At 43.1% G+C, this 15,118-nt stretch overlaps 1 protein-coding gene across 4 annotated transcripts in view; it reads left to right on the forward strand.

Annotated features, from left to right (window-relative positions):
* The first annotated feature begins 1,111 nt into the window (after window positions 1-1,111).
* Window positions 1,112-15,118, forward strand: part of PIP4K2A (phosphatidylinositol-5-phosphate 4-kinase type 2 alpha) — a 107,555-nt gene continuing 93,548 nt past the window's right edge. For 3 of the 4 annotated variants that reach the window (XM_021530384.4, XM_077788506.2, XM_085565469.1), the window contains exon 1: window positions 1,112-1,429. In XM_021530384.4, the coding sequence (XP_021386059.1) occupies window positions 1,289-1,429 (141 nt within the window). In that variant the 5' untranslated portion in view covers window positions 1,112-1,288. Of the gene's footprint in view, window positions 1,430-1,736; window positions 1,888-15,118 lie in introns of those variants that run through there. The other variant, XM_085565457.1, reaches the window with a different exon arrangement.

The raw sequence follows: 15,118 nt of genomic DNA on the forward strand, positions 1-15,118 counted from the left end.
TAGGCAGCTTGCCTGCACCTCTGTTTCTGGCCCTGGATAGAACCTGTGCCTACGTTGTGCCTTCCTGGATGGACATGGTTCATCACCTCAGCTTCTCTGGGACTGCTGATGTGATGTATGCTCTTGCCAGCACCCTGCCCACCAAGTGTGGGCCCTGTGCATCCATGCCTTGTCACTGAGAGCACTGGTTGCAGTGGGATGACCCTCACTTGTGGTTTGTCCACCTCATGGAGCTGCCCTGCTCTTGCTTCTCCCTAAGGATCTGGTCACCTTGCTGAAGCATCAGATGATGAACAAAGCAAGATCTACAGCAGGCAGGTCAGTTTGTGTTATTCAGAAGCTGATGTATGACTTACTGTAAAGGCTCAGGAGATGTATGCTCTGTGTTACCCGTGGGTACTGGCCCCGAGCAGTGACAACAGATGTCATTGAGTTCCTCATCATACAGTGGAGCAAAACTTACGCGGTGTTCGATATTTCTGAGCTGGGCAGATGTGCCTTTACAGGATGTCACCTGTCACTGACCACATCCTCTGTGGCCATGGAGACGATCAAGAAACATTCTGCTGGGGGTGTAACAGCACAGCGAGGTCACAGCGGTGCAATAGTCTTGCAGGGGACCGAGCTTTCTGTATTTGCGGCACGTCGGCTGCAGGAACCGCTCTGCTCAGGGAGCCGAGCTGGGGCGGGAGCAGCAGGCACAGCCCTGCCGCAGAGATCCCTCTCATTCCTACAGATCGCTGGCAGAGGGAACTGGAATCACACAAGCTGTACGAAGTTACGGCGTGAGCCACCAGCTCGCTAAAGAGCAGGGCGATGGGAGGCTCGGTTCCTCAGAGGACTGGCGACGGCGTGAGGGCCAGAGGCCAGCGGCCGACAGCCCCTTTCCCGCGGGGCGGGGCGGGGCCCGCGCCCAGCTCCGCAGGCCCCGCTCCCTGAGGGGAGGGCGGCGCGGCGGCCCCCCCGCCTCGCTGCCCGCGGCCGCGCAGGCGCCGCGCGCGGGGAGCATGCGCAGCGGGGCGGCAGAGCCGGCGCTCCGCGGTTCCCGCGGGGGCGGGGCGGGCGCGCGGTGCGTGGCGGGCGGGCGGCGGCCGCTCCCCGCGGGGGGGGCGGGGCGGGGCCGCCGCGCCGAGCGGGGCCATTTCAGCCGCCAGGCCGGGATGCGCCCGGCGTCCCGCGGCTGCCCGCCCGCCGCCCGCTCGCCCGCGGGGCTGCGGCGCTGATCGCTCCTGCCCGCCCGCCGCTCTACCCCACGCCAGCCCCTTCCACCTCCGCCGCCGGCAGCGCCATGGCGGCCCCCAGCAGCATCGTGCCCGTCATGGCGAGTAAAACCAAGACCAAGAAAAAGCACTTCGTGGCGCAAAAAGTGAAGTTGTTCCGGGCTAGCGATCCGCTGCTCAGCGTCCTCATGTGGGGGGTCAACCACTCGGTAAGCGCCGCCGTTCGACCCACACGAGCCCGCCCGCCGCGCTGGGGCATCGCACCCGGGGGCTGCGGGGGCGCGGGCGGGACTGGGGCAGGCACGTGCCGCCGGGAGCCCCCGCCGGCTGCCGCCCCTCGCCCGGCGGGGCCGGGAGCGCCTTACCCCGGGAGCGTGGGGTGTGCGGCGCGGAGCGGCTGCAGCGCCCTGCCCGGGCGCGGACGATGCGCGGGGGCCGTGCGGGGCGCCTGCGGTAGCCCGTGTCCGCCCTTTGGCCCCGCGGTTCCGCTCGGCGGCAGCGGGCGGGAGGTGCCCGGGAGGGGACGGTGCTGCGAGCGGAGCCCGAGTAGCTCCGCTCCTGCCGCCGGCACCGCGCGGGCGTCGCATGGATGTGCTGCAGTTGGGAAAAATCCCGGTTATCAGTGGGAACTGGCCAAGTTCGTCCCGCGTCCGTGCTGTTCGCTTCGGCAAGTGTCCGCTGCCAGTGTGCGCGGGGGAGGGGAGGAGGAAGGGCTTGGTGTGGTAAGGCGGCAGAACTGCACCATTTGCGAAGTGCTCCATCACCCTGCGGGGACGGGCGGCCCGGGCTCCGGGAGAGCTCCCGGCCGGGCGCTGGTCTGCGTTAAAATTAGGAGTCTGGTAAAGGTGTCACATGGTTTGGGCATTACGGGGTTCAGGTCGCAGCTTTGCATCTTTAAATAGCCGCCATGGCAGGTTAAAAGTGTAGAGCCCAAAGATCGTCAGAAATCGGGTATCAGGGCAGTTGAGCAAAGAGCGTGTTCCCTTCTGCTGGCGGAGCGCAGCCTGTACGCCTGTGTCGGGTTTGCATGGGTTACGTCTGCTGCTGAGTAACGAGCCTGTAAGAATGTCAGTGTGCAATTTGAGATCAGACTACAAATTTTGAAACGGTCTCATGAAACCGACAGAGCAGCCTGTAGTATTTGCTCACTATTCCTTTTGTTTCCTACACATCCATAGCCCATGAATTTTTTACCTCTGTGGATGTTTCAGTAGTTTTTGCCCAAAGTCTGTGCATCAAGCCTGGGCTCTGTTAGACTGTGTTAAACAGCACAGTGCCTGAAGTAAGGATCATGGGGAAATGCTTTGGCTGTATGTACCAGACAGAGGAGAAGCTTCAGTGAAGTTGAACAGTCTGTTTAAGGTAGCACTGTGGGTCGGTAGGTAATGGTGACAAAGGATTTCAAGTTTTCAGTAGGTCAGTTGTGAGCAGTGACATCTATGTCATGAACTGATAAGACAGTAGTTATTTATCTACAAAGCAGAAATATCTTTAATTGTGGAAGTGCATGATATTCTGATTTGCCTGATTTGGGCTTAAATACCCACATTTCTTTTGCTCCTTTTGTAGTAGCCAGTGTTATAGAAAATTCTCAAACAGGCCTCTTTAATGAAAGAAAGCAAGCGAGTAATTACAGGGTGAGAGAGTTGTACTGAATGGCAGCGTGTGCTAGCTGTTCACTGTCTTCCTGAGGAGAGGGGGAGAAGATCACTGATGAAAGCAGAGATCTTCCTGTTGCAACAGCTCGTTGCTATGTGAGTTCACAGTGGAAATACCACTACTTTTAGAGGAAAGACCTCTTCACTACAGTAATAACCAAGTATATAGTGACAAATGCAACACCATATGTGATTCTCACCATCCTGCAGTCATGTGCTGTAGTGTGCTTAGCTGTTCTCAATAGAAAATGTAATAAAGTATGTTGGTTCATGCACAGAAGATGCGAAATTGTGAACTGAAGTCCTCTCTTTGGAGAGGTTCAAAAAAAAAAAACAACACCAGCAACACAACAGGCTCAGAGAAAAGAGGCTTTGCATTCACATGAAGGTGATGGTTGTAGGTGTGAATATCTGTTGTGTTCTGCAGATGGCATTCCATTTCCTTAGCCCACTGCAAAATGTAGTCATGAGTAATGCTTGGAGGCCCTGTGGAAGTGAAATCCCACTGAATGAGAGAGCATGGAAAAAAAAATTTAATTTGATGTGTCCAAATTAAACATCTCTTCCTGGCCAAGAATGCATCATTGAAGTGTTGCAGGCTTCTCTGTTAGATGCTTTTCCTGTCATTTTGTAATGCTTCATGTGGCAATGTCCACCAAATGAAAATAAGTGTGCAAGCATGGTTTAACTCTGTTATCACAAATAAGAGTTTCTCATGGGAGAAATACAAACTATGTGTATTAATTAAGAACAGGAGTTAGGAATCCTTAGGTTTCTTAGCAGAATAAACAGAAATCCATAAGCAAAAGCTAGACTAAGAACAGAGCATAGATTATAGTTCATGATGGGAGTCATTAAACTTAGAACACAGTAATTATCTGGAAAATTATATTTAAGACTGTCTGTAGTGCCTGTCAGTTAATGAGAGAATAGAAATATGAGTCTTACTAACTGTTTCTTGGGGAATAATATATATATATATATTGAAACAGTGAAGCTGAGATGCAGTTCCTATGTTTCTGACATTGCTGCATGTTTTGGAAGGAAACACTTGGTGAAGATAAAGGAAAAAGATTATTTTTCTGCAGGTGTATTCATTTTTTTAGTCTTAGGACTATACTTGATTGTTGAATATGGGAGGATTTTCAGAGTTTGAAATTGAATGTGAAAAAATTAAGAAAAAAACCTCAACAAACTGTTGTTTTAACTCTCCTGTCCTAGAAGGAAACATGACTCTAAAGGGAAAACCTAAACATTGGTGTCACAAAGCTGAGGGCTGACAGCAGAGGTGTGAGTTCTTAATGGGGGGGGAAATTTGCAGAGGCATGCCTGTTACCCAAGGTTCTTATCAATTACCCACACATTACAATGGTAAGCAACTTGCTGTTACTGTTTAGATAGAAGTAGAGGGGATACCTAATGCAAAGTCCTGTTTGGTAGTACAGTCAAATTCAGTAAACTTCAAAGGGCATGTGAGAGGAAAACATGAAACATTATCCAATGTCTTACGAAGCAATAAAAAATGTGTTCACATTCACAGCTGTAAATTCATTTATCAGTGTTCTGACACATTGCTGTAGAATGAAGCTTGCTGCTGAGTGAAAGGGAAAGCAACTGTGTCCCATTTTGTAGATCTGATTATAATACTGATGACTTGTAGCAGCAAAGACTAATTGTCAGTGCTTGGATCTTGCAGGCATCTGCATCATTAACAGTTGATTTTTATCTTTGTCTTTTACCCCAGTGTCAAAGATAATCTGGCTGTGCTACTGAAATAAATATTTAAACTCAGTGGTTAGTATGACTTAAAGGTATATTTTTAGCTAGCACCATAATTGTATTTAATTTACAAGTGATGTAAATAACATTCTTATACTGTCACTGCTGCTGGATTTCCAATAACTGTAGGAAGTAGGAGAGGAAAGGAGGGTGGCATATAACTTGTTTTCTGTGCCTAGAAATGAAAGCCACAGATTCTGTGTATTCTGCATCCTATAATCATCCCAGGCACATTGATGGTGAATGTGCTCTCACTAGAATTGGTTGCGTGCTTCCGTTAGGAGCTTGTTAGGAAAGCTGGGAATTTGTAGGCTTAGGTCCTTCAAAACATCATCCTAAAAGATGGCAGAAACTAATACAAGTGGGGTTTTTTGTAACTAATTTTGAGGTAAAGAACAGACTGCTGGAGAGCTTGCCTACTGTGTCAACCATTAAATGTATTTAGGAGATGAGCATGAATGCCTAATGAGTTCAGCATACTGTATAAGTTTAAAAAAACCCAACCAAAACCAAACAGCCCCCCCCCCCCGCCCCAGCCCCTGGAATCTGTAATCACCATCTGTTTCTTGGATGATTACAAGCTGATCCAAAAATTTAACAGTGCCCGACTTCTCAATGGCACTTGCTGCCTAATAAGCAAGTGTGGAGAAACAAGAATACATGGATAAAATTACTTCCCCCCCAGCACTTTGTGGAGTACATCAGAAGGAGTGTACTTTCTGTGGCTAAAGAATTCAACACACTCCAATGAACTCCATGACCTTCTTCAACTGCTCACATGAGGCACTGTGAGCTTGCTGCTACTGTTGCACTGTTCCTTGTATTCTTGCTTTATTTTTAACAGAAGTGGAGCAACACCAGGAAGGAATAATTGTAAAAAGAGCTGTGGGACTCTATCAGTGTACCTCTTGTGTTCTTTCACCTTAGAGTTAGAAACTGGGAGGAGGACAAAAAGCATGACAAGTAAATGCATCTTTCTCCCCCTCTCATGCAGTAAGATATATTTGATCACATTGAGTGCTTCTGTATCTGTAGAAAGATATAAATGTGTGTTCTAGTCAGTTTTAAGTTTGGGGGTTTTCATTGGTCTTTCTTGTTACAAACTTTCATCCAAATACATAAGTAGCTCACCTATTAACACCTGTCCTTATGTTTTACCTTTCCACTGGAGAGCTTGTTAGGTAAAGTGGAACCTCTTAGTTGTGGCATAAATAATTTTTCTTAGACCTGACTTACCTAGCATCTCTCCTAGGAACTTTCTGTCCTGACACATGGTAGGTACATGTAGGAAAATGACACTGAAAAGGTGTTACTGAATTTTTCTGTAGGAAGATGAAACCTAAATAATTGAAAACTAAGTGATGCAATCTGGAATACAAATTCCATGTTTATGATTAGCTTTCATTAAAGAAAGGGTGAGATTGGTTGACCAAAACAAGCCCACAGCACTTAGTACTAGTGGTGTGCCTTCAAAAGTTACAGGAATTGGTAACTTCTGTGTCCGTATTTTTAATATAGTCTCAAATGACAATGTGACTGGTGACTGAGGATATGGAACCATAATCAAGACTCATGCCACTGGCTGTCAGTACAACAGGTTGGTTGGGAACTGTCTTGGAGTGGGGAGAGCTACTCATCACTCATCAGGTGTGTTCTTACTATTTGTGTTTAATGCAAAACATCACTGCTGCAGCTATGTTATAAGTGACTTTTCAAAACTAAGGCAAAGTAAAAACTAAAGGTATTAAGCTTTTCAATCATGAGCTTGGAAAAAAAGAAATCTTTCGAACTGTTTCATGAAGGTGGTGTTATACTATGGAAGAAGGCTCTTTCTAAGAAGCCGGAAGAAACAATGTATTAAAAAGCATTGATTATATCAGAGCAGATAATTAAGCAATTAAAACTATTTTAAAATAGTCAGTTGGGCACTCAGCGCAGATGTTTCCATATAGAAGGAAGCAGAACAGGAAGAGCTATTTATTGAAAACTTGTTTCTTTTTTGAGTGTCAAGCTCTGTGTACTGCAGAAATTAATTTGATACTGCTTTTGCAACTGAGTGTGAGGACTAATAAAAATAAATTGTAAGTATTATGGTTAGGTTAAGGGTAGTAAACATGCCTGCATGAAATACAAATGGGAGTGATATCTCATGTCCTTCTGTAAACTATTGAAAGGGACACATATAGGGATGAGAGGGGAAGAGCTCTGACAGCAGTTTCAAAACTACTTTCTGTAGTTTCTTCCAATCTACAGTATAAGGTGCTGCAAAGGCTAGGGTCATTTTCTTTTCCTGTGGATTTTTGAAATTTAATTTCATTAACCCCAGCAGAAAGGGCTGGACAATGTTCCATGAAGCAAATAGGCAGTATGAATTGGTTTTGTTGGCTCAACTTAGCTATCTTATTGGAGTATCCTGCACCAGATGCCTTAAGAGTCTCTAGGGTATTATTTTTTAATTCCTTGCTCATTGAAGCAGACACTTGCCTGGTAGATGTTTGTTTTCCTCCTGTAGTTTCAGGGTGGCAAACTTTGTTTACAATAACTGACTCACCCCATTATTCAGTTCCTGTTCTACAGTCCTGTTTTCTGTTCTTCCTTGAAAACATCTTGTGCCTTAGGGATCTGTACATTAGCTATACATTGTGCAACCTCATGACAACTTTAGAGTAAGGTGAAACTACCGATTATTTACAGGTCTTCAGTGTAATCTCACCAAAACTAAGCATTTGGGAGCTATAGTCATTTTGGCTTATGGATATCTTGACATGAGAGGTTAGTCATCTTGGTTGCTAGCTATGAGGTTTTAAATATCCATACCCCAGTATGAATTCATTATTTTATATTTACTTCAAGGCATATTTCCATGTGTTTCCATTTCTTTTACTTGGTACTTACAATGTAATATCTAACACAAGTTCCGATTTCCCTTCCGCGTTTTCAGTATTGGTAACTCATGTATTTGCACTTAGCAAAATACAGTGTACTGTTGAAGTAGTCTAAGAAATGGCTGCCTTGCTATGGATGGTAATGAATGACAAACCTTGTTAGTTTTCATAGTCTGCATCCTGGTGCATGGTGAAATGAGTTAGCTTTGAGTTGTTGAGATAGTTACTTCTTGCATGTGGTTTGCTATGTGATCATCTGTCTTACAATCTTCCTGTTGAGCCTCTTAAGTTTTGTGTTGAGAGATTGCTTAATAAGGGTGTTGTGAAAATTGTTTGAAGTAGCTGAATGCTGTAGTGGTGGATCTCAAACTGAAAAGAAAATGTTAGCTTTATCTTCAAAGGATGGGGTTGAATAGTTTGCAGTAGAAGTACGTAATGGCCATACACCTCTTAGAGTACTTTATTTTCATCAGGCTTGGTGAACAGCTACCTTGTGTACTGAGGCAAGGTAATTAGTCTAATCCAGCTTTCATGTGCATTGTAAGTTCCCAAGGCAATCCTAATATTCTTAACACAACTGTGAGTATATGCATGATCCTTTTAGATTGTAAGACAAAACTGAAAAAAATCACATTCTCTTATGTGCCATTATTAGAAAGCCTGTGGAGCAACTTGGTGAGATTGAGACTTAAAGAACTACCTTTCCTGCTTGAGCTAACTGGTTTAGTCTCACTTTTCCTCATCTCCCTCCTGATGTCTTAGTCATATGCTGTCTCACAGCTCAGCTATACCTATGCTTGCATTTTATCAATCTCTGCCATTTGAGTCTTCCTGGTTAACAAGTATCTGGTGGTTTTCCTTATTAGCTATTGCTCAGCTCCAAAGTAATAATCTAGCAAAAATAATACATTTTGAGGAGTTTTTTAGATGGACCATAATTCATTGAAGTTCATGGTCCAGCTATGCAAACAGCGCTGCCAGCAAAAAGAATGTGGAGTTGATGCAAAAACAGAAGAGATGGAGGAAAATAACTTCCTTGTAAGGAAGTGCCAGTTTAAGCTAGTGTAAGGTAAGACAAAATACAACCTCCATAATACTGAAACCTGCTAAAACTGGGGCTGCTGGACTGGTTTCCATTTTCTCTTATACTGGTCTGATCCTATGGCAAGTTCATTTGGGGAGACACACTAACAGAAAAACAAATGCAGAAAAGTGAATGGGGTAGGAGTTGTATACCACAAAAGGCCATATTCATAAGTGTCAGTACCAGCTTACAAGAGGAATTGCAAACACTGCAGGGAGCATAAAAGGAAGAGTCTGATGTATGTATACTTAGAGGTGAGTTTTCATAGTAGCTTAAGGACAGTTGGAGGGAATAAGCTCTTTGACCACTGGTCTTCTATCTATAAGCTCAGTTTCATGTATAGTAACTTCAAGTTAAACTGTTGTCCACAGTAAAAAAAGACAGAGTAGAGAACTCTTACTGGATTCTGCACTTGTAATGAGGAGACCTTTCTTAACTATTTTGGTCTCTTGAAATAGTAGTGTATTTTGAAAAAGACAAAACTGTCTATATGGCACCCATTGGTTTCTGGTAATCTCTACAGTCTTGGTTTTTAGAACATAGTAAACCCTCTAATTTCATAACTTGCATATCCAGACACTGAATGTCTTCAGAAAAGTGGAAATGGTTTCCTGGGGGCTGGAGTTCTTGAGGTTGCTTTTAGAGGTAACTGCCAATATCTGGAAGAACTTCTAAGCAATAATAATTCTTGAGAATCCCACCTTTAAATAGTCTCCTGCAGCCTATCAGATATGTGACTGTAGCAGTCACTGACTTTTTTGTTTGGGGGAAGGGGTCTTTTGGGGTTTTATTGGAGAAGGAGGAAAATACTCAACTTGGTTAGCCAAAGACCAGTTTAAAGAGAGTGGCTTTATTAATAGTTTAACTGTACTGAACAGACATTGAGAAATATCTGATTAGCTTGTGGTGCCAAGCCTCAACAATCATGTTGCTTAGTGTTTTCTAGACCCTTTCTAGATCATGTGAGTAACAAAAGCATTTTTAGTACAGCAGATCAGTGTTGCTGGCTGTGCTTTTTATTTGTTCAATATGCTTTTCTCTCTCAGAAATGTAAGTTTTCTGTAGTTAATGTTTATTGGTGTTGTGGTGTGATGTGACCCTTGTGGGTTGGGTTCTGGGTGACTATAACAAAACTTTCTAGAGGAGCTAAAAGAGAAATAGTTGTTAAAGTTTGTGGTTGTTGGGGCCCTTTACAATGTGCAAATCTCATGTATTATGGTTTCCTGGAGCTGAGCAAAAGTTGGAAGATTGACATAACAAAAGCAAGGTTGCTAATCTCTCGCTTTGGTCTTCCTGACTTTTTGTATTTTGAGCTGAGCATAAAGCTAATTTTGGGAGAACAAGTTGCAAAATAACAAAAATTGAGAAAACATTAGAGTTGAGGAATGGAGTATCTATTTTTACTTCTGGAAGAGGAAGGACTTACTAACACATGCTGTCTCAGCTGGCTATTCAAAAGAACTGGTTTTCTCTCTGGGAAAGACAGCAATCTCGGACAAGCTGACTTTACTGGAAAGCGCATTCCAAGGCTCCTCAGTCACTGCAAACTTGCAGGTAGAGGGCTCAGAAATTACTCACTTAAACTGAAATGCAGTGTCGGATGCTTGACACCAGCTTCCTCTGCAGTGCCTTGGGGTTGATGCAAATTAGGGTGTCCCTGCTGCTCTCAATGACTGTTCCCCCTGCCCTTAGTAGCAGAGGGGAATTGAAAATAAATTGTCTTGTTTAATAATTCTTTCAGGTCTTAAGCAGAATTGTAAGATTAATGTGCTTTCAGTCTGACTCATGATTTGCTTTGCAGTGTGTGGTATGTTAACCAGCCTTCTCCTGTGATGACACAGTGGACAGGACTAAACAAGAAAAGCTTTCTGGATATTCCTCAAGCTTACAGAAGACAAGTGGTAAAAGTCATTTACAGAAACAAAACTGTAGTGCTTGTTAAAAAACCTGTGTACCTGTTTGCAGGCAAAAAGCACTGCATCCACTGATTTTGGAGCCTCTTGCCCATTCTGTTCCTGATATAGCAGCTTTTCCAGCCGTTATTTTGGGCTTCAGCTGATTCAACAATGCTGCTTTCTCTTTCTACCTATAGCTGCAGGCAGTTGTGGCTGGTTATTTCATTTGAGTGAGCAATGTCCTTCAGGCTGTGTTGGCTCAGGGATGTTAATAGGGTTCAGATGTCTGTGAGCTCACAGAATCCTCCACCCCCCTCTTGCTCCTCTGCTTGTTCTGTTGCAGTACATCAAAGCAAAACAGTATTGAAATATTGAGTATCTTGACTATTGCTAGTGCAGTATGCCTTTTTCTTGGTGTGAGTGTGGTGGATTTCTCTTCTCCACAATCTCTCCCACCTGTTGAGGTTTTTTCCACATGTTACAACAGTTACCTGGTGTTGGTATTGGTGCTTTTAATTCACTTTACTCTTCAGACTTTACATTTGTACTTGATGAATCTATCAGAAGTATATTGCAAGTTGCTCCTTGGAAGATGCCATTCCATAGAATACTTTTAATATTCCTGTCTTGTTGAGGACATCTCCCAAATTTTCATATTTAAGTCAAGTTTTTCATTTTCCAGTGAATGACTTGCTGAGGCTCCTGGCTGAACGTGACTTGCTTCACAATAAAAGATTAAGCACCTAAGAAGTTACTGGAAGAGCCTGGAAATGGTGGTTGCTCCTGTATGATGTACTGGTCACTTGAAAGATGAAAACTTATTGGGTTCTGATGGGTCTCTTTTACAATGAGCTGCTTCTTGCTCACTACTCTGGACCAATGTGCCTGAGGTCTTCACCCCATTATAAATGCCCTTCAAAATGTCGACTCTTTCCTGAAAAGCCTGTTTCTAACTGTTTTAGAGGAGAATGTGTGTAATGATTGGTCATTTGGGAGGGTGGCTTTCTATTGCTGAAGTTGCTAAGCCATCCTTGTAGTATTTGGCATTTAAAAATACTTGTTTTATCTATGTGCCTGAAGACTTACTAGGGTCATGAAAAGATTCTTGTTTGATTTTTGTCACAAGATAGAATACTGTTCTTGTGGCAACACAATGCTGAAAAGTTCAGAAATGAGAAACAGATGAGGGATATAGAAATATGTCTAGCTGGCAGACAGTAACTCAGTCACTGAAGTTGCTGTTGCTATGTGCATATGATTATCTCAATAGCAAGGCTAAAATTCACTTTAAAACTGCATTCATGGCTTAAGAGTTATCTATTTTTTTATTTACAAGGTGAATTTGATTTAAACCGTCATATTTTCATGTGTGTAACTTTATATAGTTGAGTTGACCAAGATGCCAGCTGGAACCAATGGCATAGACATCCTTGTATTCAGGTGGTGGAAAGTAACACCCGAAGTAATTGGCTTGCTTTAATTTGTGTTGCCATGGGACCCCTTTTGAATTGAAGACATCATCCAGGGGATCTGTGTCACATATAAGCACATAATAGATTTCAGGACTGCTTGTTTCTCAGTCAGACTTGTATTCTGACCAATAGAGGCTTTTTGATAAGCAAAACTGAAAGGAACTTGGATCATCTGTGTCTTGCTGATAGTCTTGAAATATATATAGCCTATTCCTCAAAAAAAAGTAACAAAAAAGTGGGGAGGTCTGAAATGTTCTGTATGCATTTGAACTGCTGATGAAAGGCTTTGAAAAGAGGTAATTTGGGACACCTTGATTTCTGACATGGGAAGCACTGTATTGAAATAATAAAAAATGTAGGCCTTCATTAAAGGAAGAACATAGATTTGGTTGTGTGGAGTTATCAAGATCAAATTGTATAGCTTGTAAAGATAAGTAGTTTGACTGCAAAGGTTTCCTTAATTTTTTTCACCTGCTATTGCAAACAAATAGTGATCTAAGCTGGCATGGATCATTTGGATGACGAAATTTAATACTGTGGCTCCAAGTAGGTGGAAGAAGCAACTGAGAGCCAAGATAGTAAAGCATGATCCTTGAGCTACATTTTCTTTACTACTTACTTACCTTTGCTTCACTAGCTGGCAAGCCCGAGCTCAGGATTGGTTTGTCGGTTTCACGCTTGCTGTGTTTTTTCCCTTACTTGAACGTAGGTTTTTCATAGGAGTTGCTGTGTAACCTTCCATGCTAGGCAGCTCTGCTGAGGGATACAAAGACTCATCTTTCTGGATACTATGGAGTGTATGTGGAGCCTTGCTCCATGCTTTTGATGCATCCTGCTTTTCCATACCATGCAATATGTAGTAATAGTAGTTGTCTAGGTAGTAGTGTTTTTCTCTCTCCTCAAGTGGCAAATACTCCTTGAGTATGTCAACTACTTAAAATGTAATTCTATTGGCTGTAACCATGTAGGGTACTTAGTTTGTGGAACTATCTCTGTTGTTGAAGTTTGTTTTGTCCAGGAATGCTAAACTTTGTTACAGCATAGTTGTTGATATAGTTATGCCATACAGTAATCTCTACAATTTGTGCTAGACTTCTTGACCACTCTTTAAAAAACATGCAGTTTTGTGAGTTTTTGGATATATCTAATATCTCAGAGCTTGAGGCAGGGTGTGCAAAAGGGACCAGACAAACCAGGAATGAAAATGTGCAGCTTTTGGATTCTTTGAACATAAAATAAACAGTGTGCAGTGAGTCATAGCACTGCTGCTACATAACTGAGGGGAGCTTGCAAGTTTTAAATTTTTTTTTAATGGACTGTCCAAAGGACTCGTATTGTTGAATTTTACTGTATCTTCCAGACAGATAAGCTGATTTCCTGCCTAATTAATTATTGCTTTCTGAAGTGTTTCCTAAAGCTTTGAGATCCTGTGCATTTACATGTATTTGCATAAGTAATGCACAAAGTGCTCAGGAGAATCTGGCTGGGGTTTCTGGTGTAGTTGGCAGCACTCACTGTTGCACAAGGTACCTGTTTCACAGCTCCCCAGGGAGCAGACAGCTTTGCAGCCTCCTTGGGAGGGCTATGGTAAATGGAACAGTGATAGAAGTGCAGACAAACAAATCCAGCCTGCAGCTCTGCCTTTGGGCCAGTCAAACTGGTGCAGGTTGTGGACACTGAAATCTGCTCTTAAAGCATCCAGAGTGACTGCTCAGAGAAAGGTACCCATGCTGTGGATGTCTAAAGTTTTGGAATGCTAATTGCAACCAAAAATTAGAATGAAATAAAAAATTGTGCACAATTACTTCAAAGCCAAATTAAATTAACCACTAATGAAAACTCCACAACATTGTTAGTCATCTTCAATTATCCAGGCCATGACTGCAGAATTGTTGCATGATTCTACAGTAACTATAAAATATATCCTGTGTTGGTATAAACATCTTCTACCTATGTGACACTTTCCTTGTCACTTATCTCCAGCAGAAACTGAAGACATTTAATCGTGTTAGTTCTCCATGATGATTTACTAATGAACTATTTAAATTATTTATTGGCTTCCTCCCTGCCCCCTTCCCAGGTGTACTTAAGGTCAGGAAGTATGAAATAACATGACACCAGTAATACTGCAGTGTAATACCTTCACTCCTGAAGATTTCCAAACATCTAAAAGCTGGCATTGTACCTTCACTCTCCACATGTAGAAGAGATGGGGTGTTTTGCAGACTAGAGGGGAATTTTGTTTGGGAATTTACATGGCTTTCAGTTGTCTTTCTCTGACTTCTGGCTAAGTTGTTACATAAAAGCATGGCTTCATTGTGAGTGTGGGCTTCCCTAAAACCTGTCCTTTCCATGGGTGAGCTCAGCTCAGCAGTGTGTGTCTGGTCAGTCGGATCAGCTGCTTGCCTGCTGAAAACTAACACTGTGTTGAGGGCAGGCAGGGGAGAGCAGAAAGGACAGGAATGGGATGCAAGCACTGCTGGGAACAGTGGGCAGGAGAGCACACTGGGAGTTGAGCTGTGTGATGCCTTGCTGCAGAGATAAGGCTAAGCCCTGATCTATGCCAGCTGTGAACTGCCATAGTTCACACAGTTCCTTTTGGAACTCTATTAGTTTCTCTCCCTGCAGGGAGGGTAGTGATTTTGAAACTTGGAAGGTTGTAATGGTGATCTTCGAGAGGAGGAGCAATAGATGGAAAAGTAAAATCTGTCAACTACTACTTGAAGTTACTGCTTTTACCAACAGTCTTACCCTAATAAGCCTCCTTATTCTTGAGCCTGTTGTCCTCAAACAACAGATACCAAGTCTATTACCACTTAATCAATGTTGTGCCTTCTGTGTTGAGAAAAGAAGCAGGAAAATCTGACAACTCCAATATTGCCAGTTTCAATATCAGTCTTTTAGGGGAAAATGTTTTTAGTTGTAAATCCAAATGGTAGGCAACTAAAATGCAAAGGAGATGAAAGTATAGTCTCTGGTATGTGATTTTGTAAAAATCCCTTTGGAATACAGATAGTCCATATCTATGGTAGCTTTTGGTATCTTGGAAGTGCTTCTGCTTGTCCCAGTGGGAGACACTGATACCAGTTTAGTCTATAGCTGAACCTAAAAATGAATATGTTGGA

Source organism: Lonchura striata, chromosome 2, assembly GCF_050655825.1.
Source record: "Lonchura striata isolate lonStrDom1 chromosome 2, ASM5065582v1, whole genome shotgun sequence".
Taxonomy (NCBI): Eukaryota; Metazoa; Chordata; class Aves; order Passeriformes; family Estrildidae; genus Lonchura; species Lonchura striata.